Source organism: Meleagris gallopavo, chromosome 11 (genome assembly GCF_905368555.1).
Source record: "Meleagris gallopavo chromosome 11, MGAL_WU_HG_1.1, whole genome shotgun sequence".
NCBI lineage: Eukaryota > Metazoa > Chordata > Aves > Galliformes > Phasianidae > Meleagris > Meleagris gallopavo.
This window is the reverse complement of record NC_139414.1, coordinates 9,766,699-9,793,690: the sequence shown is the minus strand read 5'-3', so window position 1 is coordinate 9,793,690 and position 26,992 is coordinate 9,766,699. Positions and strand designations below refer to the sequence as shown.

General features: G+C 43.8%; 1 protein-coding gene across 6 annotated transcripts in view; it reads left to right on the top strand.

Annotated features, from left to right (window-relative positions):
* Positions 1-1,145: 1,145 nt before the first annotated feature.
* Positions 1,146-26,992, top strand: part of TFDP2 (transcription factor Dp-2) — a 53,946-nt gene continuing 28,099 nt past the window's right edge. For 4 of the 6 annotated variants that reach the window (XM_085233289.1, XM_085233288.1, XM_085233293.1 and 1 more), the window contains exons 1-3: positions 1,146-1,199; positions 12,078-12,169; positions 18,288-18,354. In XM_085233289.1, the coding sequence (XP_085089415.1) occupies positions 12,155-12,169; positions 18,288-18,354 (82 nt within the window). In that variant the 5' untranslated portion in view covers positions 1,146-1,199; positions 12,078-12,154. The remainder of the gene's footprint in view (positions 1,200-12,077; positions 12,170-18,287; positions 18,355-26,992) is intronic. The other 2 variants (XM_085233290.1, XM_085233291.1) reach the window with 1 other exon arrangement.

Genomic DNA, 26,992 nt, shown 5'->3' with positions numbered 1-26,992 from the left:
ACAGGAAGTCAGGCACCCCGGCTCGCTTCTGCCCTTCCTTTCTTCTCCGCGGCAGGGCCTGCAGCAGTGCCTCTGTGCCACCTGGGGCCTTGGCAGCTGGGCAAGGGAGCACTCCATTTTGCATATGGTTTTTTAACGCTTTTATTTAAGTTTCTTACATAACTGCAAGTATTGATAAGGGTCTTGTTGCATGTGACAGAGTATTCCGTAGAGGATGAAAAGAAACAGAAAGCACACGGTCAGCACATTCCTGGGCCTGTGATTAATAACCAGCTGTGAGCCGTCCCACGGAAATAAACAGACGGTTCTCGTTCCTTAGTTTAGGAGCCCTGTGTTACAGCCTGCTTCTGCTGTTTATTTTTTTGTTGTGCCTGAAAAGCAGGACCAACCCCAGCTCCTTGTTTGTGTGCTCTATGACCGTTCCACGTGGTGTTCGCTGCAGCCCTGCCCGCCGCCTGAGCGTGCGGCACCGCACGGTATCGCTGCCCTCGCTCTTTCGGCTGCCGTCAGCGCTTCCCGTTCGCGTTCTCTGAGCGTGAGCGGCAGGCAGCCCCAGCTTCGAGGCGCTTCCCAGCAGGGCCGCGTTGCCGCGTGGGCCCCGGCGAGGATCGGCGGAGCGGAGCCGCTCGGTGGGCGCCACGGCCCGAGTTTGCCGTCGGTGACGGCGGTTCCGTCGCGGGAGCGGCTGCCGTCAGGCGGGGCGTGCGGAGCCCCGCAAACAGGGCCTCCTTCCCGGCCCCCGCGGGGCGCGGGCCGTCTCCTCCCCGGGCGGCCGCGGCCGTGTCTGGCGCCCCGCCCTTCCGCCCCGCCCCCCTCGCAGAAATCCCTCGGATTGGCGAGCGCCGTGTGTACACACACGAGGCGCGGCCAATGGCGCGCCGAGGGCGCCCGACCTCGCGCAAGGCGGCGGCCAATGGGAGCAGCCGCTCGCCAGACGCCGCCAAGCTTGTGCGGGGGAGAAGGACCCGGGCAGAGCGCGGCGCGGCGGCGGCGCGAGGCGGCGGTGGGGCCGCGCGCGGGGCGGGGTGCGGCGGCGGCGGCCGAGCTGGAGGCGCGGCGGAGCGCTCGCGCCGCCACGCGCCGGGGCTCGCGGCCTGCCCCTGCCGGGTTCCCTCTGCGGGGCCTCCTCGCGAGCGGCGGGCGCGCGGTGCCGGCCCGGCCGGGAGGCGTCGTCGGCGTGCGGAGCGGAGCCGTGGCCGGTAAGCGACCGTCGCGTCTCGTCGCCTCGGCGTCGCCACCCGGGCCCTGCCGCGCCGCCGCCTTCCTTCCTCTCTTCTCTCCTCTTGCCCGGGCCTGCGGACGAGCCGCCGCGGGGTCTCTGCCGGGAGGCACGGCGCCTTTCTTCCCGAGGCGCCGCTTTCCCCGCGCCTCGCGGCGGCCTGGCCCTCCGCCGCCCCCTGGCCCGGCTCCGGCTGCGGGAGGAGGAGGAGGGCGGTGGTGCGGCGGCCCGCTGCCTGACACCTGCGGCGGCCGCGCGCTCGCCAGGCGCTGAAGGGGCCCCGCCGGAGCGCGACCGCAGCGCGGGGGGCCGCGGGGCCGGGGGGGCCGCGCCGCGAGGGGCGGGGAGCGAGCGGCCGGGCGCCGTGCTGAGCGCCAAGAGGGCGGCGCGGGGCGGCGGGGCGGGGGGGTGCGGGGCCGCGCGGTGCCCGGGGCAGAGCGCAGCGAACGCGATCGCAAAAGTTGGCAGCGCCGCGCCCCGTGGGCCGGCCTGTCTGCCCGCCTGCCCGCCGTAGGCCGCACGGGCTTCGCGGCGAAGGTGAATCCCGGGGCGATTGCCGCCGTTCGGGTTTGGGCGTGCGAACAAAGGGAGGAAAATAGCTCGTGAGCGAACTTCCTCGGAACGAGGAAGAAAACCGCATCTCGGAGGGTGCGTCCCCGCTGAGCGCGGGGCTGGCGCTGCGGTCGCTCCGTGCCCTCACGTGCCGCGGGCCGCCTTCCCTGCCGGGCTGGGAACGGACACAAAGCCGGGTGGTCGCGTCCGTGTGGTGCGGCAGACACGGCGTGCGGAAAATTAAAATGCGATGGTTATGTGGTGAGTGTTTTTATTTTGGAAGTCGGTTCCGTTAATTTTCACGCCTCTTTGTTAATGTTTCTAATAGTTGATGGGTTTTTTCCAGCCGCGCAGATGTAGCTTAATTACGGTGGTAGAAATGAGGTCAGAACCGCGGCTGCTGTGCGGTACTGTAGCTAATCTCAACTAGATGTGATCTCTTATTAAAAAAAAATATGTGTATATATATATATAGACTGTATAAATTAACGCTACTAAAAGAGAGATGAGGAACAACTTCTTCCTTTCTTTGCCTGCGTTGTCTGGTTCTCCTGATTGTAGCATTTTTTACCTTATCCACAAATGAAGTGATGGGTGTGCATGGGGCAGACCCGTGGCCGCTGTGTAGCACAAATGCTGAGCTGCGTCTTGGGACGTTCTGCCGATGCTCTGTATGCTTGGAGGTGTGTTTTTACATAGCTAAGTACTGCGTTTTGAGAGCTTGTGTTTGCAGTAGCCTGTAGGGTGTTACATACAGCACTTCAACACTTCAAGGAAACATGGAAGAGTAAGTTCACGTCACAGAAATGAACATACATCAAACAGGTGGTCGGGAGGAGGAGAAAAAGCATAAAAGAAAAGCATTTTTGTTGGAACGTTGTTGTGCAGTGAGCCTGGTGTCTCTGGAAGAGCTAAAATTAATAGCTCTGAAAATGGTTTAGATCTGTAGTAAGGAAGAGGTGGGAAATTATTAGTAGGTTTACCTCATGGGTGCATTGAAGACTGACCACATCTTACTGTTAGGACTTCTTGTAACCTCTTCCTTCTTGCACAGAAATCACTGTGCTAACAGAGCAGAAAGAAGCTGTTTGACCTGTGCTAGTTTGATAGCATTAGCATTACTGAAATCATATGGCACTGATGGGAAGGCCAGCTATTGCTTTAGAGGGTTCTAATGGGTTAGCTCACTTTACAAAGATGTACAGCCTCTAATGCAGCAGCTAGAGCACAGCCCTCCCATGTAAAGGAGCAAGCTGAGCAGCACAGCTAGCAAAATAGTGCTGGTTTGCAAGAGGGGTGTTCCTGCTGCAGGAGGACTCCTTGCTTGTTCCTGTTCTTGTGTGTGTTGGACAGTATTGTAGGAGCCTCCTATGCATCTGGAGCTGCCTGTGAGCAACCACAAAGTGAAGATAAGGTTTTGTATTTTAGCATCTTCCAGTGGGTTTAGCAAAAAGTAGATACTGAGGTTCCAGCTTTTCATCCCCTTCAGAAAGGTGTGATGTTGTTCATTTTAATTTAGCAGACCTCACTGTGCCTGGTGCTGGTCTCTAAAATGGCCGTACAGGGCTATGGGAGGGTAGCTGCAACCTGTACCAGATAGGATAGATACAGACGTTTAAGCTTCCTCACCCTAGTGAGGATCAGGATGCGCTCTTTAGTTACAGCTCTTCTCATTCTTGGAAATCAGTTTCTTTTGCTGTGCCACTTTAAAAAATATTCTTAGAAATGCCTCAGTAAGTTGCAGTTTCTTACTTTGTATGCTTTTTCTGCATACTTTGTGATGTAGTGATTAAGAATTTGTTTACCTTTCCAATTATATTCATAGGACATGACTATTAATGAACCAACAGTGGACTGTAAAATAAGGAAAATAAGCTGTCTGTTGCCTGGTCTGGTGCAGGAAATGCTCTTGTGGAGGGGGTGTGTGTGCAGACCAAGGAGCCACTGGAACCAATGAGACAGGTTTACAATTGCAGGTGTTTGGTGGAGAGCAATCAGCACTACCAGTGTGCATATGACATGAAAACCAATGGTATGAATGTCCATTGCGTGGTTTGAAAAAACTCTGTATGTGCTTCTGTATGCTAGGAAGTAATGTAAAAAGGAGCAGATGCGGCAGTGGAATGCTGGCTTTATTACAGCTGTGTGTTTTGATTCCTTGTGTCTTTTTGTAGCATCCATTATTAGAATGAGAGCCACTTGAATTTTCCTTGGAGTAGCTCTTCTGCAAGTTGTTACCTTGCACTATTGGCTTCAGTAAAGGAACTCTTTCGCTGCTTTATTTGGTTTCCTGTGTGGAATGATAGTTTCCAATAAGGAAGAAGTGGTGGTCGTTGAGGCTTCTCATATTCCTAGATAGGTGACTCCTTCCCAGAAGAGTGTCTGTGACCCTAAGATGAAATTCTTGTTACCTTCCATAAACTGAAGTCCATTTGTGAAGGTAATTCTGATTTGTGACTCTGTTTTTTCTCTCAGAAGTTAGGGCATGCTCCTCTGTTTAGAAAGTCGGGTTTTTCCTCTTCCTTCCAACCGCTGCTGGCAGGTTGGTCCCTGTGGGGACACCCGTGAGCCAGAATGGCCTCCCAAGCAGAGAACCTTTCCCACGTGAGCAGTAGCTGTAATTACCAGAATAATTCTAACTGACCTATATTAGAAGTTAGAGCAGTAACGTGACCAGCGGTTATGTGTAAGGTTAGGAACAGCATTTTAAAGTGAGCTCATGTCCCTGAGTGAATTCCAAAAGCTTGTGTGGGGGGGTTCTCAGTACGTTGTAAGGAAAGAGGCAACTTTTCCCTTCATTATCAACTTGAGCTTGAGAAACTCGAGAAATACATTTCTGTTCTCTGAAAGGTATGCTCTGATTACTGCAAACTTCAGTTTATTTAGAATCCAGCTTACAGGTGTAAATACACTTAAACAGTTTTAAAACTTAATAACCTCATATAAAAAATGGTAGAATTGTAGAGTATGTGTTGGTTCTGTATAACACAGCAGCCTTCTGCTGTCTCTCGAAACAAATGCTCATTCTTCACTTTGCTGCGTAGGGCACTGGGGATGCTGAGGTGTGAAGACAAAACTTCTCACTGCTTCCTAGTAAATTGTCAGAGCATGCTCACACTCCAGTGAACTCTCCAAAAGCTCAGATTAGTCTTCATACAAACACTACATAACCAACCTTCTGTCACATTTCACCCCGTAAGTTAATTTGCAGTGTGTCATAAATGCTTTTTTCAGAGACTGAGTCACGGTGTGGTTCCGCAGGCCGGGCTACCAAGCAGCTCACTCAGCTGAGGTTTGGCTCTGCATGTGGGCCTCGACTGTCTGACCTGCCGGGGGGCTGCAGCAGGCACAGTGCTTTCTTCTCCCCCCTTCTGCCCCACTCTTGTGATGCTGACACCATTAGGAGCTCAGCTGGATGAGGGGTCAGGTCAGTTTGGCAGTTCTTGAGAGCATGCAGCATAGGGATGGAGTGGGAAATTGTGGGAAGTAAGAGAAAGTGGAAGGCCTCTGATGACTTCGAGCGATGATAGCAGGGCAGGTTCTTGCATCAGTGCAGCAGGGGCAGTGCTCCACCCTTAAGGTAATTCATTCTGTGTCCTGTTATCAAGATTTGAGAGTTTGTGCATCTCTAGAAAAATGTTCTTTTCCCAGTTTTGGCATTGTACCAAATTGTAACCAAAAAGCAGAGGCTGGCTGGTGGTTTTTTAGCTTTTCCTGTTCAGTGAGTACAGTCATAATCTTCAGTCCATGCAGGAGCAGGCTTAGTAATAGCTTCACAGTAGGACAAAACTTTTAGCAAACAGCAACATGTGGGAAATAGTCATTAAGTCTCTCCCTGTCATCAACTTCTTTATCCCTATATAACGTGGTGATCTTTAATTAACTGCAGATGTAGAATCATCTTGAGTTCATTGGATGTTAAGATTCTTCCAGCTGCAGGGTATAGAGGGAGGTGTATCTCAAGAGGATACTCAGCTGTTCTGTGTATCAGTCACTGTACTGATAGCTCTGAAAATTCTAGAAGGTCAAAATTAAAATGCATTGCAAGACAATATCCAGAACATTCTCCGATGTATCGTACAGCATATAAACTGGTGGTAGGTAGTAAGAAGCTTGTATGAAACCTCAGCAGAAAAAAAAAATCTCTTTTTTTCTTTTGTCTCATCCCTGGGAGTGCCCAGTGCTGGGATGGATGGGCACAGGGCAGCCAGCACAAGGCAGGGGCTCCAGCTGGGTGAGTCCCTTCCACACAGCATTCTGTGCTTCACCTGAGCTTAACTGAAAGAGGAGCTAATGCATTATTGGTAATAGACTAAGATTGTCCTACTGAGGTATTTTATGGTCATTTATATAGATAACTGCATGATCCGTTTTGTTTTGTTTTCAAACATCAGCACACTGTTGAAATGAACATCTAGAAGAAAAAATGCTTTTGAAAGTATGGCATGTTCCTAACTGACAGAAAGCTTTAGTTTGTGCTATTTGCTGACAGAAAGTGGTTCTACTTTCAGTCCTGATCGATCTTCAGAGCTCTAGATGAGGTGATGCTTTTAAACTCACTTGTAAAGGTATTTTATTTTGTTAAAAGTTCTGATCCCTTTTAACAGTCAAGGCACTTAGATTTGTTCAGACTCTTTAATCACCTTGACTGTTTTTTTGAAGGCAAACTTTTACTTTGTTTGCAAGTTGTAGTTCCTGTCAGTTATTTGTAATGTATGTCATTGGTGGAGTTCCTAAGAGCTTCTTTTTGTTATTATTTCCAAAATGAACATTACTGTGTGACAACTGCACCATGCCCCACTCCAGGTGATGAGCCAGGTGCTGTGTGGACATTGATGCACCTTTTTTTTTCCAGTTTGGGGCCATGACTATTCCTCATAAAGGGTAAGACTGAGACTGTCATTTGAAGAGGGTCAGGAAAGAAAGTTGTCCAATGGGATCTTCTTGAAGATGTACAAAATCTAGAATTTCAGTTTCAGAATCTTGATAACAGAGTTGGGTTTTGTTCTCTGTAGTACAAATAAATTCATCTGATTAGCACATGTGGATATATATATATTTTTTTAACTAAAATTAGTTCTTTTTTACCACAATTTCTTCAAAAAGGAGTTGAATGCTGACATGCTTTTCTGGAAGGTGCCGCACTTCCTAGGAGCAGGTGGATTTCTGTTAAGTACTTTGTGATTTTCAACTTGTACTGGTCTGAAAATGGAGATACAATGAGGCAACGTGTGTAACAGGTGGTCTAATCCATGTAGATGCCTAAATTAGTGGTTTAAAACAGAGCTTGTATTGATTAATGAGGAATCTTTCTGTTGCTGCTGTCTTCTGAGATCAGTGTTGTAGTGCTGCAGCTCCAAAGTAAGTGCTACGAAGAGGGGTGTGAAGAACACGAGCTATTTTCTAGCCGAGGCAGGTGTGATACGGGTTGGTTTTTGGTGGTGTTGGAACTGGTGACGCTTTCATTACTTGTAGCTGACCCAGCAACTTGGAATCGTTTCCACTTCGCAATACTCTCAATTGAGTAAATCAAAAAAACATTCTTCAATCATGATAAAAATCGTAACGTCAGCGTTAAATATCATTGCAGCTTTTTCTGTGTTTCATGAAGACATTTCTTTAGCATTTTAGGTAGTCTCAAATAGTTGCCTTAATTTGTAGATGTTTGATACTGATACCATCCTGATATAAGTTACGCTTTGTGTTGTGGGGAGGTGGCCTGTGAGGCTGGGGAGGGCCTGTGTGTGCTGCTGGTCTTTGCGAAGTTTTGGTATGCGAAGTACTGGTCAGAATTTGAGGAAATTAAAGAAATCTAAGATGTTTGCTACAGATTTATTGTCAAGGGCTGAAAACAGACAATTCTGGTGTGGGGCTTTTCTTTTCTACTGCTAGGTTTTAGCCAACGTATGTATCTTATAGGAATAATTTAAAGTATGACTTTGGACCGTAGAAAATAATGTACAGAGGAGTACAGAGGTAGCATTTTTCTCAGATAACTGTTTCTATTCTGCAGTGTTTCCTCTACTGGAATTTTGCTTCAGAATAGATCTATCTTTTGACTTGTGATGAAGAATATGTATAGAGAACTAAACTAACTACACTGGAGCTTGGTGATCTACATTTCTGTAAATTTACTGTTTTCGGTGTCTTTTTAATGGCATCAGCAGAAGTGGTTGGGCAGTGTAAGTTCTAGAAGAAATCACACCTTGGTTCTTACGGTTGTTTTCTCACAGAGCTGTGCAATACTTGACCAAAAGGTAAAATCATGGGAGCGGAGTATAAACCAAGATTAGATTATGGAGAACTTCAGTTCAAGTAAAGCAGTCTGTGCGTCATGTGCTTTGGGCTTTATGCGTCCTTGGTTCAGTAGAAACCAGCTCAGGAACAAAAAGGTAGAGTTTTGTTTCTCTGTCTGTGTGGTGCAAGCTGTCAAACAGCAATTCAGAACGAAGAGAATCTCCATTCTGAGGCCATCTGTGTAAGTTCTTTTGTCTGAACCTGACAAGGGGTCGTGGCAGATGGTGAGGTCACAAAGTCTGGCTTCTTGAGCTTGACAAAATGTGTTCATAAAGCTGGAAGAATACCAACTGTTTCTGCTGTCTGAAAAGCACTGTGGCAAGTGACTGTAATAGTTCATGGACAATACCTTCTGGATCACTACGCTTGATGGCAAATAACTTGTCAAAGATTAAACTAGCTTGCATATCTGTCAGCAGGGTGAAACTGACTAGAAAATGTTTTCTTAGCTATGTTTTATGTGAGTAAATTACTTGTAAAGCCTCTTGAAGTGAGACAGGGAAGGCAAATTGCATCATGAATTTTGGGCCAGAGCTCCAGATGATGTACTTGGAAGGTGCATGTGGAAGGAGGAGAAAGAGAAAGGAATGACAGAATCCTAATTTTCAAATGTGGCACAGGTTGTCAGTATTTGTTCTTTGCTGTGGACCATTGTCACTGCGTGGCTTTTCTGTGGCAACTTTCTAGGCTTCAAGATGGCTACACAGATCTAGCAGTCCCTTTTGCCTTGGAACATGAATAGATAACTCTCTGTATTTTTCTCATTGTGTCCTTACCAGATAAAAATGCTTCTTATTTTCTTAGATGTTTTGTTGTGAAACTAAAACTAAAGGCTCTTTTTGCTACATTATGTCTTAGTAGACATATAGTGTGGTATTCAGATGCTGGAATAGCTCCTTGGTCACAGCTGCAGCAGATTGGGGCAGCAAGGGAGATAGATACAGCTCATGCAGTAGGAAAGGGACAACACTACCAAATTGAGTAGCATATATTCTTATAGCAGCTGAAGTGATACAATATCTGAAAAAACTAAGAGATCTGTAGAAAGCCTGATGGAGTTCAAGGAAATGAATGAATGAATGACTAAAAGGACATGGCAACTGAAAAGGTTCATTATTCAAACATTTATTCATTCTCAGAACCATGAAATAGATAAATAGATACATAAATAAAAAGATGCGACAGTGTTTCCAGATTCTCAGGTTTAGTACCTGAACGTCTTTCCAGAACTATCTCCCTAAGACCTCTCAAACCTATAAAAGGTGCTGCTTTCCCAGCTGTCAGCAGTGGGTCCCACACTGTGGTGCTGGCCCACCACCCACATGTGCCCTGTTACATCTGCAGGCACCGAGTGGGGCTGCCCAGCAGGCAGCATCAGCATGGCTGCTGCTGGAACGGCCTTTTTAAAGGATGAGGTTAGGAGGGCCCAAGGATTCTGCTGCTTGTGGGAGCTGGGGAGGCGCTTGCTGTGCTGGGCCAGTTGTAAATCCAAATGCCATGCAAGGTAGAGGAACAGAGGTGACCCCCAAAGTCTGGTTGCTCGGTGGCAGCAGGGAGGGGGGCAGAGTCTGGCACTTCTCCCTCCTTGCTGCTGCAGCGCGGCCTGGCAGGGCTGGAGCAGCTCTGGCTTAGGGTGGTGACTTTCTTCAGGCGCTTGAGTGGCGGAGGCCCTGTGGGTGCCACTGTCTCTCTGCCTTCTTCTGCTGCCATCAGGCTTCTCTCTGGCCCAGCAGCTGCTCCCTGCATGGCCTGGGCACCTGGGCTGCTGCACAGGTGTTTCTAGTTTAGATCAGCCTGTGGGGCAGGGGCAGCCAAGGCTTTTGTCAGGGCAACTTTTCTCTTGCAGTGTTCAAGCAGTTGTGGATTATCTCTCTTTAAGTATGAATGGCAGTAGAAGAGTAACTAACAAAAGCAAAGGAGAAGAGTTAGTTGCTATCAATTTAGGATTGTTATCAATTTAGGACTTTAAGATACCAGAACTAAGGCTTTTAATTGCTGAAGACAAACATGGTCTATCAATCAGTTAATCGTACAGTTTAGATTAAAATAGGGTATGTTATACATATATGGAAATAAATAAATTCATCATATCCTGATTTATTTATCTTTCTGTTCCATGGCTTCAAACTTGGATACAACCCAAATATATTTTATCCTTATTTCTACTACTCAGCAGTGCTACCTCTAAAATACCTGGCAACAGCCAGAGAAAGAAATGAAGATCAGAACACGTACTGTCATCGTCATCTCTACTACCAAGGTTTATTTTATTGGAGCCTCCATCCCTCCCACCAAAATTGCAAGGGTTGCTTTATGTGTAAAGCAACTGACGTACCTTCCTACAAGCAGCAAATGCTTCTTCCTCTGCCAGGAATTCAGGGACGGAGGAAGATGTTTTGTAGGTACAGTGTATTTTTTCTAGTTTGTCTTCATTTCTGGCATATGTTCTGTGCTTTCAATATGCACGGCTTCTGCAAGGGAGTAGCTGCATACCTGGGTGATGCTCTGCCATGCCAGCAGTCTCCCAGAGGCTGGTGTGTAGGTCCAACCAGAAAAAAAACCACTAAGTATGTTTTGCATGATGTCACAAACAGGAGATGTGCAACCCCTCTTTGGTTCTTACACTTTTATTGGATATTTTAGAAATTTAGAAAGCAGGCTACCAAAATCAGTGATGTTCTTTAAGCCTTTTAAATTACATCTCACTCTTCAGGATCAAGTGCTAAATCTGTAAAGGAAAGGGTTGAGATGGTGTCTGGAAGCAGGACTCAAGTGTATTATGAATTTGAGGACAACACTGGGCTGGAGGAGCTGTAGGCTTAAGCATTTGGCTGCTCACAGGGTTTCAATTTTGAATGGTGCTGTGGGGAGTCAGGAGTTGGACTCGGTGACCCTCGTGGGTCCATTCCAACTTGGGTTATTTGATTCTTTCAGTCTGGTTCTTTATCTGCGTTATCCATAATCATGAATGCAGTGTCAGTAGTCTGTCATGAGCAACATACTCTACTGAAGTCCTTTTTGGTCCTTTCTTAGAAGGGAGGAGAAGACATGGTCGTACTCAAAGCTAACAGAGTTTGAATTTCAAAGGAAGCAGCATAGATTGTACTTGCTTTTGCAGCTGGTGAGTTCTGCTGTAAGTGGTTGTAACTCACAGTAACTAGTTTTCTAAGGTGTTTTCTAAGATTTTTGTGAATCAATTCCACTAATGAAAGTGTGAGCATTTCCCCCTTGTGCATCTAAGCACAATTCAGATGTCTTTTTAGTCCCTTTTGTTAACAACAAGTAGTACTTACAAAGTGCTTTCAAAGTACTTGAACATTTTGTCAAATTAATTCTGTCTCTGAAATGGTTTGTACTGCAACCGTTTGTAATTTGTTTTCCTTTTTGGTGAGACTTCTGGAAGATTTGATTTAAAAAAAAAAAAGTCACTTTAAGTATTCTTCAGTTTATCAGAATGTTTCTCTTCCCTGGAATTTTAATATAATTCGAATTACAAAGGCTTGAAAATATTTAAAAAGTGAGTTTGAACAGGAATGTGTTTGGTTTTTTTTGGATGTTTCCTGAATTTGCTAAATGTTTGCTGTGTCTGTACATTTCATATTATTTCCTGCTCCTTCTCAAGATCTTTGTATGTGTGCTGTGATAGAATTAGAAGTTTTCTCAATTGAGAGTTAAAGACAGAATGAAAGGATTAATTCACTTTCAGTTTTTGGGGTCAGTCTGTATTTGATGTAAATGTTTGCATGGCTTTAACTACAAGACTTTAGTAACGGTATGATAAGCTCTGCTAGCACAGTAACGTATCAGGACTCTATATTTAAGATTACATCTCTGAGTATTTCAAGCATTGTGAATTTCTAGGGTATGTGCTGAATCTTCTGTTGTGGTGAGTAACTTTATTAAAATAAACACGTGCAAAATTTAGCTATTCTGGGGAGATGCAGGGTTTGGGTAGAGAGCTAACTGAGAATGTATTTTAACTCATATGCTTTAATTTACTTTCTTACAGGTGTTGGTTTTAAAAATTCTGTGAAGATGAAAAGGGATATCTTATGGTTTTACAGAATATAGAGCAAGACTTCTGACATGACGGCAAAAAATGTAAGTAACGTATTCCTTTTTATACTGATGTGCTGCCAGTCACTTTTGACTTTCAGAATTTGAAGCTCTTTGTGTTTGATTTCTTGAATGGACAATATTTTTGTATACTACAAACATCTTCTGCTGTATTTTATTCATGTAAACTAGTTGGATGCTCCTTAAGGATACAGAGTTGAATCAGTTATAGGTCAGGTTAATAATCAAGGCTTTCTTGATTATTATATACTTATTGTATAATAGGCTATTGTGTATAATAATCAAGGCTACTTGATTATTATATACAATACTTTCTGCTGTTGTTTCCACTAACATTGCTGGAAACTTATGAGAATCGCTCATTTTGTTGAAGCACCAGAAGAAGATCCTACTGAGTCCCAGTTTCAAAACTGTAAAAAGAGCAGACATACAGGCATTGGTATATAAACTCATGATTTCTAGAAAACTCAAGGCTTTCCTGTCTGTTCATCTGCCACATTAGCTAGACTGTGGTGTGTTGTCCAGAAGCTCTGTCTTTTACTCCCCTGCTCCCATTTCTGAGGAAGCTTGTAGAACGGATAGCATCCTGATCTTAATTTTTGGCCTGAATTGCAGTGCTTCTCGAGGTACACAATTTGTATACAGAATAGTTTTGATTAAGGTGATCAGTGAGCAATCATCACTTTGAGCCCTCAGCAATTCGTTGCCTTAGGTAAAACATCCTGTGGTTTAATTAAATTTAAACAGGCTTGGGATCCTACATGGCTTAAGAAGGAAGTACCCAGAACAGAAGTGCAGGGGATGTTAGGACGGCTTTCAGTTCAGTTGTTCAGAAGTGGCAGAAGCTTTTGTGCATATTTTGATCGATATCGAGGCTATAGCTTGGTTAAATGAATTCTCCAGTCTTTGAAAGATCTTTTCTGTTCATTTTATTAATAATTTTATTTGCCATGTAGTTCCAGGAAGAGCTTTCAGATGTCTTATCTATTTGATTCAAGCTGACCAACTCAGAGAATAAATTAATGTGTATTACTTATTTCATAGGCCATATTCAAGTGTAGTATAAATAGATAATTCTACTGATGTACGTGGTTTTGACCTTTACTTCAGTGTAGTCAAAGTATAAACAGCAGCGCCAATAAAATCCCTGGAGTGTTCTGCAGTATGGTCACATACTCTGGGAGGAGTCTCAGGAGCCCCATCTATTCCAGTAGGAACCCTCGATGCCTTCATGCAGAATGCAGTTGTCTGGGACTTGTTCAAGGGCTGCTCAGGGCTTCAGTTTTGAAAACCTCTGATGACATCCAGGCTGGGCAACATACCCTTCTGCTGATACAGAACCATATTTTTGCAGTTAGGTACTTTAACTCAAGGCTGTAGTTTCTTCATAGAGTAAGCATCTTATTGACATGCATGCTGTGAAAATTTCTACAATAAACTGTGCTAACCTAGTTTACATTTGTTAAATATGCTTGTCCAATGGATTTGGAGGGGGGAAAAAAAAAAAAAAGACTAAACCAACCAAACAACAACAACCAGAAAACAAGTGTAAAAACTGGAGTAACGATGTGCTTTCTGTCTTTATTTCTAGCACTTTTTCAGGATTTCCTAACCTCAGTTACTCATTACAACACGCACTGGCCAGCAGCATCAGCCCACAAGTATTGTTATGCTACTAGAAGGCCAAGGAGCACTTCTGAAATTTAGAGCTGCGGGATTTAGCTTGCATCTTTGGTTTGAAATCTGTTCTGAATATAAGGCTGCATTTGTTACGCTGTCTGAAATGTTTTACTGACATGCAGAAGTTGAAGTGAAACATAATTTCTGGATGGAGCTTATCTGCAGAGATATCTCCATCTCTTTGTTCTGTAGAAGCATCAAGGAAAGAGATCTTGAAAGTACTGGAATTTGGGCGTTTTTGGAGAAACTTGTGAAGGGTGTATATCTCACCAAATAAGTACACTCCAAGAAACTGTCATCTCTGTGTTCCAGAATCACTGCCCTGCATCTGGGACACAGTAGATGAGAGATGTTTGCTCCTAATGCATTGAGACAACAAAGTACAGCAAGTGTGGGCTAAAATGTCTTTGTGATCTCACATGCACCACCAGGGTTGAGCTACTTTGTCTACAAGGAATTTGTGCTTCAAACACAGTAAAAATTTTCAGTCCACCTAACACATACAGAGGTTGAGAATAACATTCCTTGTTACTGTTTTTCCTTGCTAAATCTTTGAGTATGCGATAGGAGAATTATCAAGGCTGGGCTCAGTGCTCACTTGAGGGAAATGCAGAAAACTCCCTAGTATCTGGTTGTGCAACATTGCTTATGAAAAGAATCCCAACCAAACCACTAATTTAACAAACCATCACAAAATGGTGAATAAAAGTTTTGGATTCTCTTGGAGATTAAATATTTACATGCTTACAACATACAGTATACCCAGATGTCATTTAAGTTGCCTTGTAATGAGTTATTTTATTCTCGTGTCATGTCTTCTCACCTGTTTTATACCTCCATTTCCACCTGTCCTTCAGGTAAGAAGGCGTTAAAAATTGATAAATGGGGAAAACAAAATCAGCAAGAAACTTATTTTTAGGACAAAATAAATAATATACCTCAGGAAAGTTATTTAAATAAGAACTGTTAGTTTTGATTGCCTACTTTGTATTTATATAAACGTACTTGCAGAGAGTTTTGCCATTGCTTCTTCGAAGGTGATTGTCATGTCACAGATGAGGTCAGTTAAGTGGCCATAAGAGCCTACAGGAATATGAAAGTAGCCCGTTTGTTATTCCCTACCCATGAGCAACTTCCTTGTACTAGAATCTGGAATGATTCCAGGGCAGAGAGAACAAATTTTTCAGGTTGATAGGAGAATGAGTTTCTTGTGAGGTGAGGTATTGCAGGGGGATCTTGGTAACCGGCAAGTGTGTTCAGCAGTGGAGAAGGCTGCTAAGTTATAAGTGCAACTTGTGAAGGTTTACCTCACCTGAGACTCCTGAGATTTTTTTATTTTGGTACATTTCTCAGCCCCATTTGGAAACTTCTTAGTCACTTACTAGGAAATAATAAAAAAAAAATGTTATAAGTATTTAACAGGATGCAAAGGCCTGCCAGGTGCTTGCTTTGTGTTATTTTGTGGTTGGATTTATCTTGTTGCAGATAGAAACAGGAAGCCAGCCCCTGCCATGCCCTGTAGTCCAGACACTGGGACAGTGTTACAAAGAAATATCACGAGTCATACAGAAAGTAATAAATGATACCTGTGTAAGCTGAGTGATACCTCTGTAGCCAGAAGTCTTTAAACATGGTCTCAATAAGAATGGGTCACTTGTAGCACAACTAACAACAAGGCCTGCTCCAAAAGTAATGCCTCCTATTTTATTTTGTTGGCTGTCAGGCGGATGCTGGCGCTATGACAGCAGAGGCTGAACCTTCCCACCAATATGCCATTATGTGACTGATGGCAGCCTGACAGAATGGTAGCTGACATGGAAGTGCATGCGGAACAAAGGTGTGGGAGTGAATTCCTCCATGTGGAAAAATGGCACCCACTGACATTCCTTGGTGCCTGCTGACTGTTTGTGGAGCCCAAGCGGTGGTGTTAGCAGTGAGATGGTGGGCGGTGTGTTTTAGCAGTGGTGTCAGCAATGTGAAAGACAAGCCGTGTTCTGGACTGCCATGCACAGCTGTCACACCACAAAATGGGAGTGCCTCTATCAGTGCATCCACGTGAAACAGCTGATGGTGACTGCACTGAAAAATATCACTTTGTAGCTGAGAATTTGCTCTGTGAAATACTGCTCTATCTGTTGCAGTTTCCACAGAAATACATAGGAGGCATTACTTGCAGAGTAACCTACATACTTGTTTCCTCTTCCTTAAAATCCACTTTGGATTACAGCTAAAATCTACAAGTGGTTTATGTGAAATAGAAGTTACGTTTCTTCCATTTGCCAGGATATAGATAATAAGACTAATACTTTGATGGTTAAACTAAGATGGCCAAAAGCTGTGCTGTTACAGAAATGCAGATAACGTGACCTGCAACCTGACTAACATGAAAATGAAACACTATAAAGTTCTTGTTCTGCAGTAATAGCACAATATTGCATCAAATTTGTTGGGTTTTTTGAGGAGGAGCTTAGTTACGGTCATTCTTCTGTGAGATAAATGCTCTTCTTGATTTGTCACTTCTCATTTAAGCTCTCATGAAATTCAGATTTGTTTTCAAGCTCTTCTAAACTTAGAGGTTATTAAATGGAGAGAAGTGCACGCGTTCACTGGGTGCTCCGTACAACTGTGTTAGTAGGACCATCATTGTGACACATGTTTTCTGTGCAGACTGAAATTTTGTATTCTTTGGATCACAGAAGGACAAAAAAAAAAAAAAAAAAAAGCTCAGGTACTTCAGTTTTGACCAACATTTCCTTAAGTACCATATCCATTAAATCATCTAAATGTTCCAGAGAATGCAATGTAAATATTGGAATTTTACAACTGCTGGAGAGCTGTCATTGGGCTGACAGCACAGAGATCTTCCACTGTCAGGGCTTCACTGAAGCACACTGGGAGATGATGGGGTATGTCCAGCCATAAATCCCAAACTGAATGTTCAGTGGTGAACAAATTGCAGTTCTGCATTTGAAGATGTTCTTGGGAATCCTAATTCTTACCCTTTCTTCTGGAACAAATTGTGCCCTTATATCTAACACTTGGTATCCAGCCTTGTTCCTTTAGTGAAGCTCTGATTTAAAATTTTCTTATTTGTGTTTTACAGCTTCTCACAGAGGCAGGGCGCCTATGGATAAGCCAGTTCCGTATTCCCTGTGTGTAGGCAGTAGTATGATGGGAGGGTGTGGGCTCTTACGGTGGCTGTGCAGCTGGAACATCCTTTTGAGGCTGTGCGCTGTGTGAGTCACTGAACTTTCCAGCCCCGATTTCAAAGATCCTCTCAGGAACACCTTGTGCACACGTTGTCAGGGTGAGGGCTCACCGTGCCCCTCCTGCAGGAGCAGTCACCACAGCCCTGACCTGGGCACAGGAGGGCAGATGCCTGCGGTTGCTGCTTGTCCCCAGGCAGGCAGAGGCTCTGGCAGCAGACCGGCACCCATCTCTGCTCAGCCCTGCCCTGCTGCAGTGCCACCATTTGATTTGTGTGCAATCAAACGGTTCTCTAATTAGATATGATTACAATTCTACAAATGACACTAGCAAATGTCCTATTTTTGCCACATGCATCTGTAAAATAAAGCAAATACTTGATCCTTGATAACATAATTGTTTTTGCTTATCTTGGATTTTGTCCTAGTCACTTATTGAAGCACTCACATTTTGTAGTATTTTTTAAAAGATTTTCTGGTAGTTTCCGTAATTGCCTGCTGGAAGAATCATGCTCTGATTCTAAGTCGGTTCCAGAGGAGTTCAGTCACTCGGTGCTTTTGGCAGCTTCCATCTTGGAAGCAAACCAAAGTACTTTGTTCACTAAGGTGCTACAGATGCAATGCTCTGAAACTGTGGAGTGCTGCATACTGCTTGCTGCTGCTGGGTGCATGCCTTACTACCTGGGACTTGGGGACTTTCTGTCTCTTCCCTCCTTGTCTTGGAGTGGTGACCTTGTGTTTTTCTAAACAGACTCCACCTTTCTGTGCCTTGTGTATATGCCAAAATCAGAGATGCACTGTTTTGAATATGGTTGTAAGTTCTCTGTGTCTCCAGTAATTTACTCTGTGTAAATTATCTCTAAAGACCAGGAGATGTATATAAAATACATCATAGTCACGTCTCCTCAAACCTGTGCGCTGTGTAGTGTTGTTGGTGACAGCTGCCTTGTAAGACTTGGAGGGGACAGTGACTCAGACAGTGATAATGTGCTTTTTGTATAGTAAAGTATGAAAATATACAGGGACTTGGGTTTTCTTAGTTAAGAACTTAAACATTTAGTTAATGTCTTCATTTATACGCAGTCAATGTCTTGGAACCTTGCTTCACATATCATGCTTTCATTAGGCTCTGCAAGCCATAGGATTATGATGTTTCAGCAGTGCAGAACAGATTACTTTCATAACACTGTTGGTTGCATACTGGAAAATGTGGAAAGGTCTGTCATATTTTAAGACTTGAAAAATGTTTTGTTCAGGTTGGTGTGACTTCCACAAATGGAGACTTGAAAGGATTTATAGATCAGAACCAGAGTCCAACAAAAGGTAAGAGAATTCTACCTGCATATGTAGTAGAGAAGCATACACTAAGATTTATTTCTCTCTTATGTTTACTAAATGAATATTGCTGCTGATTTCACAGCACAGCATGTATTGTTTTGGGATGCTCAGAATTTAGTTTCTCAAAATGTACTTTCTTTTCTGCAGCCACACTGGTAGATACAATGTGTTACAAACATCATGTGCTTCTGATGTCAAAGTTTACAGAGAGAGAATAGGAAGGTAGTAAAAGCAATTAAGGTGTAAAATAACCTTTCTGTTTCCTTTACTTGATTGTGAGTAATGTAATGAATTTCCTATTTCCCACCCTAAAATTCCTAGACTCTATTGTAGTCATCTTCCCAAACAAGAGTGGAAGTTGTCGGTTTACTTCTATAAGTGGCTGGACAGCTTAAAGTAATAGTTTTGTCCTATCCAATTTCATCTTACATTCTTGGTGAATCACTTGTGACCAGTGCATCGGCAATCAGAACAGCCATGGATTCTGATGAAATACATCTGCAACTCCTCTAAAGTACTGGAAGAGTTGGATTTGCAATTTGTGAAATGCCTCAGTGAATCTTTTTAAGTAAATGTTGTTTGCTGTTATGTAGTGCAATAAGGAAGTGCATGCGCCAGCTAGAAGAAAGATTTTTGGCTCTTCACAACGATTTAGATCTATCAGACTTCAGAGTCAAAAAATGAAAGAATCTAGATATAATTTGTAGAGCTACGATAGCTTCCTTGTTTTCTAAACTGTACCACCACAAGCTGGTTTTAGGTCTTTGAGAAGTGTTTGCTAGGCACTGGCAAGATAATTATCCTTCTTGTTTCACTAGTTTTTTATTATTGTGTCGTAAGACTAGGCAAAAGACTGAAGTGCAATATCTTCAAACAATTTCTGAAGCCAGCAATTGATTTGTCCAGAGAATAATTGAACTGAATAACTTCATAAAGTAGATGATGTTACTGTTTGTAGTAGTACCTTGATCTTATCGCTCCTAGTCTTTATTGTATTTTTCTTGTGGGATGGTCAACGTATTATTTACCTCTGCTTTTCTGTACTTTCAAAAATATTATGCACTAATATTATTTTATGTTTATTAATTTATTTTACCTTGAGATATAATTAAAAACCTCTGCCATCTCTGCTGAGATATTACAGCTGCTGCTTCACCATGGTCTTAGACTGAAATATGATGGACTTATGATGTGTTCCAAAGTAAAAGAGAGATCATAGAATAGCTTAGTTTAGGGAAGATTCTCTAGCTCCAACCCCGTGCCATGGGCTGGCTGCCCCCGACCAAATCAGGCTGTCCAGGGCCCCATCCAACTGCCTCCAGAGATGAAATATCCATCTCACCATCCTCTGACTAAAAAATTTCTTCCTTACATATAACCTAAATCTCCTCTCTTTCAGTTTAAAGCCGTTTCCCCTTGTCCTATCACTACCAGACTGTAAAAAGTAAAAAGTGGGTCCCCCTCCTGCTTGTATGCTCTCTTCAAGTACTGGAAGGGTTGCAGTGAGGCTTCCCCAGAGCTTTCTCTTCTCCAAGCTAAACAAGCCAAACTCAACCTATCTTCATAGGAGGGGGCTCCAGCCCTTCGATCATCTTCATGGCTCTCCTCTGGACCTGTTCCAACTGCTCCACATCCCTCCTGTGCTGGGGGCCCCAGGCTTGGACACAGTATGCCAGGTGGGGCCTCGCAAGGACAGAGTAGAGAGGGCCAATCTCTCTCTCTGCTGGCCACTCCTGTTTTGATGCAGCCCAGGATACTGTCAGCCTTTTGAGGTGCACACTGCTGTCCCGTGTCCAGCTTTTCATCCATTGGGATCCCCAAGCCCTTCTCCATAGTGCTGCTCAATGAGTTCTTCTCCCAGTCTGTAAACATATCTGGGATTGCCTCAACCCAAGTGTAGCACCTTGCAATTGGCCTTGTTAAACCTCATTAAATTCTTGTGTGCCCACTTTTCAAGCCTGTCCAGGTCCCTCTGGATGGCATCCCTCCCTTCTATTGTGTCAACTGTACCACTCAGCTTAGCGTCATCAGCAATCTTGGCTGAGGATGCACTCAGTCCCACCATCTGTGACATTGATAAAGATGTCGGAGAACACCGGTCTGAAGACAGACCCCTAGGGGACATCACTCATGACCAGCCTCCATTCGGACATAGAACCATTGACAACAACCCTCTGGCTGCGACCATCCAAGCAATTATTTATCCACCAAATAATCCAGCATTCAAATCCATATCCTTCCAGTTTAGAGACAAGGATATGGTTTGGGACCACGTCAAAGGCCTCATAGAAGTCCAGATAGATGACATCAGTTGCCCTTCCTTTGTCCACCGATGCCATCACTCCATCATAGAAGGCCACCTGAACAGGTCAGGCAGGATCTGCCCTTGATGAAACCATGTTGGCTGTCTTGGGTTGCTTCTTCATCTCTCACATGCCTTAAGATCTCTTCAAGAAGGATCCATCCCGTAAGCTTCCCAGGCATAGATGTGAGACTCCCGAGCCTGTAGTTCCTTGGGCCTTCCTTTCTCCCTTTCTTGAATATGGGAATTATGTTTCTCTTTTTGCAGTCACCAGGGACTTTGTGTGACAGACATAATTTTTCAAATAGGATGGAGAGTGGTTTGGCAACCACAATCATATCAGATGCCGTTTGCTTAAGGCATGCTCTAGAATTCATCACACCCTCCCAACAACTTGAAACAGTAATTCTGCAGCTGCTGTTGCCATTTGTCTTCCCTGTGTTGATCTGTACTGCCTTCACACTGTTAACCTCTTGGTATTTTTCAGGTTTATTTTGTTTTATGAGAAATTAACACCAACTCTGTTTAGGTACTGCAATTTAACAGGCAAGTCTGAAAGTACTGCTATGTCACTTCTGCTGATTTTTAAATCTTGTTTACCATTCCTGAATAGGTTGGCAGGTCGTTTGTTTTATTTGGTGGTTCCGTTTTCCTACTCCTTGCTTGCTTCCTGTGCTTATTGAATACTGTGGTGATCTTGCTTTAGCTTTCTCAAATCAGACTTTTTAGAGTATTTTCTGTAGTTTTTAATTTTTGAATAATTATAGATATCTGGGGAAAAAGAATTTCTCCTATAGTTCAGGAGAATCTAAATGCAGTTGAGATTTACAGTTGGTTTGGATATTTTAAATGTGGTGAATGCTGATTAAAGAACATAAATCCAAATATGTAATCCTTATAAAAGGCTCACTGCTGCATTCTGATGAAAACTAGATTTTACTTCTTAGGTATGCCTAGAAGTATCTGAGTCCTTGTGGACAATTAACTCAGAATGGTGTTTGCTTTTGTTTAGTGAAAAAACAGAGAAAAGTAATTCCTTGAGACTCTGCTGGGACTTGCCATTGGCAGCTTCCTGGCTGAACTCTGCTTCCGCTTTGTAAAACTTTGCTCTTGGATCTCCCCAGCCAACCTTACACATCGGAGTGCAGGTCTGAAAGAGGAATCCTGAGTCAGAGCCCCAGGATAGGACTTCTGTACACTGCATTTCTTTCTGCATTGTGCTTTTTTCCTTTGTGACTACCAGCTTACCTTTCTGGAAAGAAAAAAAAAAAAAAAAAAAAGTGTTTTAAATGGTGTTAAAGGGCTACAGTAAAACAGTATAGCAGTGGTAAGAAGATTGAATCCTGCAGCAGGTGCTGATTGTTGGTGTGCTGATCCGCTCCCGTGCATGGTTAAATGCTGAGTTGCTCCATGGCAGAGGCTGAAGCTTGCAGCAAAGCTCTGGTGTCCTCGCACCGATTTTGTTACCTTTCATGTGGAATGCCTTTGTGTGTAAAAGATGATATTACTTCACAGCTAATAGTTCTGTTTGCCTCCTAAGCAAAATCTCTTGGCTGACCAGTGTCTGTACATGGGTGAAGATGTTGGCAATGTATCCATTTGTGTCTGTGAGCAGCAGCTGACAGATACTGGTTAATGGGATGTGCAGGAACGAAGCAGTGGTTTTCGGCTGATTGACTATGAGTGATACATTTGATCTCATCTTCAGATACGCAATGTAGACTAGCACGATTTTGGTGAATCCTACTGTGTTTATTACTTTTTCTGTTACTATATTCTTAGGCTCTGTGTATTTACATGGTGCTTTCCTTTCATTGCTGTGGAAGGAGAAGGGAGTCTGGCTCTAGACCACCTGTCATGTAAGGGTCCATGGGAGAGGGTCACTGAATCTGATCAAACTGCAATTCAAATTGGTTTGAGAGGAGATCTTTTAATGCAGCTTAGCAATTAATACCATTAATTTCAATAAAGTCTTTTTTTGTAGTTCCTCGTCTTACTGAGTCCTGATGCTGTAATCTACTCCATGGAAATGAAGTTTTCAACCCCGACTCTGTTCTTTTCTAATTGTGAGCACCAAACACCTTACTCGTGTTTCAGGTGGTTCTTGTAGGACTGGATGCAGACTTTTCATTGCACAGGACTGCTTTATAGTTATGCTGCTATAGTGGAAGCAGTATGACATTTCTTATACTGTGATCATGATTTTTTCAATGTTTAATTACATATTTCCAATTTCCTCCCTTTTGTGATTTGATCTTTTGCTTGTTTTTGTAGAGATTTTCCATGGGAACAGTGCCAGTTAAAGTTGTGCCTGGGCAATCACAGCTGCTTTTAAACATTACCCTTTGCTCTGTGGCAGCACAGCTTTGTAGGTGGCTCGGTAGTTTGCTGGACTGGGGAACAAGTTCAGTGGAAAAATACCCCATTTTTCCCCCTTGCAAAAGAAAAAAAAAAAAAAAAAAAAGAAAAGAAAAAAAGGTAAACTCACTGCATAACCATAGATGTGGCTGTGCTGGCAGGAATGAGCATTGGGTGATGAGGGCTGCTTGAATGCATTCTTGTGGTGCTGCTGTATGTCTGACCAGACTGGTGCCTCTGGGGGTTCCAGCACAAGGCCTGATAAGCCCTGGGGAGTTCACTGTGTGCTTAAAGAGATCAGCTGAAACGTCCGAGACAACAGAACTGGTTATCACTAGGCCTGCATGTGGTATTTTGAGATCAGTACAACTGTTAACTCCTGTACATTTGTTAGAAATTGAACAGTAAAAGACTGAAAATGTACAGGTCAGTATATCGCTGCGTGGAGTGCTGTCTGAGCCTTTTTCCCCCCCCCCCCTTTTTTTTTTAATCTTTTTTTCTTTTCTACACACCTCTTTAACTTTATGCATTTCTAGATATGTATGTGCCCCTAAAGACTATGGAATTTTCCAAGTTATGTTTGTAGCTTAGAGTGTTTGTGCAGTAAACAAATGAAGAAATGTACTGAAAGAACGTGGGAAAGTTAATACTGAGGTTTTCTGTGCGCTTTTATAATTTTGTGCATTCATCTTCCTGATCTTGGAGATCTAGCTTAATTTAGTAAGGAAACATCAGATCAAAATAACCATATTTCATAACTGTGAACTTTTTTCTTTGCTTTTGCTGTCAGGCCATTGGCAATATTATTTTAAAGGACTGTTTATTGATACACTTTAAAATACCAGAACACTTCCAGGTTGTAAGTTAATAATGGATATTTGTTTCTGAGCTTTGAATGTGAAATCCTGATTGCCAAAATTCCTGTTGTGTTTTGTCTAAAAATTCAAAGTGTCTTTTTGTTGACGGATGCTTTGTGTGAGACTCCAGCTGGTGGATCAGTGGTTTCCCATTAGCAGTGGTTTCCTCCAAACTGAACTGCAACAGATTCTATAAATTCTAAGATTTACATCATTTCTGATGGCCTTTGCAAATAAGCTAACAGATTTACTTAAACAGGAAATTTGCTGAAACCTCTTGAGCTCCGTGTTGGTACAGATTGGATGTTGTTTCTGTGAAGTTACGCTATTTAGAATGCAGTGTGAAAATGTAAAAGAAGCCTTGTGGGCTGATTCATAGGTGTGTGATGTAAGCATGTGTGTACATGTACATGGATAACACTGTTCTGTAACTGCCTGAACTCATCTGAGTTTCATTTGTGTGTGTGTGCAGGTAACATTTTGCACGGGCCAGAAGGCATAATAGTTAGTATTTATGCTTTTCTAAGTATGAAAGATCAGCAACATTATTTTTTCTCCAGAATAAACAGTATTAACGGTGTCTGAGTGATGGAGAAACAATGTGAAGCAGCAAAGTGTTTGTGTTCTGAGAGAATCAGGCATGTCCACTGACAGATTTTTATCTTGAATTTGCCTCAGTGGCAAGCATGCTCAGTTTGTGGTGCTGCTGAATATTCTGTATTTAAAGCCTCTCTATGGGAGTTTTAACTTGGTTTCTTTCCCATGTGCTCAGTTTTTCATAGGTAAAATGGGAATAATGACACCGACCTCTTGTGCTTTGTACTGCTGAGAAACATGATGTAAGAACTGAGTATTATTATACAAATCATTCTAGTTTGATCCATCTGTGCTGACCTTTTCCATCCATGCTGTAAGATTACCGTGACTAGGAAGCTGAAGTGCTCAGCTTACCACTGTAAGCACTGCTTTTTCACAGTGAACCGTTTGGTGCACCGTTTGGTCGCCATACGATGGGCATTATTAAGACTTGGTGTTTATATGGACATTGATCATGTTTAAAGCCTTTACAGCTGCTACATGATGAAGTATATATAATTTGTTTGGTGTTATTGCTACCTCAAGTTGAATACAGAAATCTTTCATAGCTTTTTTTTATGATTTGCAAACAGCATGACTTCTTTTTTTGTACTTTTCATAAATAAGACTTGAAGGAATTGTTCCTGTTGATGCTCACTGTTTTGTAATGCAACCTTGCCTTCAAAACTTTACAAATTACCAGACCTTCAGCAAGAAGAGGTGAAGTAATCTCAAAAATTTGGTGTAAAACGCAGGTAGTTGTCTTAGGCAAATGCCAGCTCTCTTGCTGTAGTTGAATTGACTGCTTGCAGTTAGTGGTGATGTTCTCACTGCAGTGAGAGTCTCCACATCTCTGCAGCAGCTGTGTCCCACAGAGCTGGGCTGATGCAGGGCCTGGCCTGGGCTCAGCAGCTGCACCACTCTGTGCAGAGGAGGAAGAGTGCTTGCTGATAGCCATTGCAAAATGTGCTTCGTCAGGTTGGGCTGCTGATGTGACTGATGTATTTGTATTTGTGATTGATGATGCATTAACTTCTGTGAGAAGAGATGAAAATCTGCTCTCACTGTTGTTAAAAATATGTAGCATTTTAAAATATTTGACATACTGATCACAGAATCACAGAATTGTAGGGGTTGGAAGGGACCTCTAGAGATCATCGAGACCAACCCCCCCCTGCCAAAGCAGGTTTCCTACACCAGGTCGCACAGGTAGGCGTCCAGGCGAGACTTGAATATCTCCAGAGAAGGAGACTCCACAACCTCCCTGGGCAGCCTGTTCCAGTGCTCCGTCACCCTCACCGTGAAGAAGTTCTTACGCACATTCGTGTGAAACTTCCTATGCTGCAGCTTATGTCCGTTTCCCCTCGTCCTGTCTCCACGTACCACTGAAAAGAGACTGGCCTCACCTCTATGGCCGCCACACCTCAGATATTTATAAACCTGGATCGGGTCCCCTCTCAGTCTTCTTTTCTCAAGGCTAAACAGACCCAGTTCACTCAGCCTTTCTTCATAGGGGAGATGCTCCAGGCCCTTCACCATCTTTGTGGCCCTCCGCTGGACTCTTTCCAAGAGATCCCTGTCTTTTTTGAACTGGGGAGCCCAGAACTGGACACAGTACTCCAGATGAGGCCTTACCAGGGCAGAGTAGAGGGGGAGGATCACCTCCCTCGACCTGCTGGACACGCTCTTCTTAATGCACCCCAGAATGCCGTTGGCCTTTTTGGCCACGAGGGCACACTGCTGGCTCATGGCCAACCTGTCGTCCACCAGGACGCCCAGGTCCCTCTCTGCAGAGCTCCTCTCCAGCAGCTCATCCCCCAGCCTGTATTGGTGCATGCAATTATTCTTCCCTAGGTGTAAGACCCTACACTTGCTTTTGTTGAACCTCATCCGGTTTCTTACTGCCCAGCTCTCCAGCCTGTCCAGGTCTCGCTGAATGGCAGCACAGCCTTCAGGCGTGTCAGCCAATCCTCCCAACTTCGTATCATCAGCAAACTTGCTGAGGGTGGCCACTATCCCCTCATCAAGGTCATTGATGAAGATGTTGAACAAGACCAGACCCAGCACAGACCCCTGGGGGACACCACTGGTTACAGGTCTCCAGCCAGACTCTGCACCACCAACGACCCTCTGCGCTCTGGCAGTCAGCCAGTTCTCAACCCACCTCACTGTCCACTCGTCTATCCCACACTTCCTCAGCTTTGTTATAAGGATGTAGTGGGAGACAGTATCAAATGCCTTTCTAAAATCAAGGTAGACTATATCTACCGCTCTTCCCCTATCCACCCAGCATGTGACAGCATCATAGAAGGCCACCAGGTTGGTCGAGCACGACCTCCCCTTCGTGAACCCATGCTGACTACTCCTGATAACCTCCTTTTCTCCCAGTTGTCTGGAGATGGTATCCAGCACAAGCTGTTCCATCACCTTTCCAGGGACGGAGATGAGGCTGACAGGCCTATAATTACCCGGATCTTCCTTCTTGCCCTTTTTGAAGACCGGAGTGACATTGGCTATCCTCCAGTCTTCA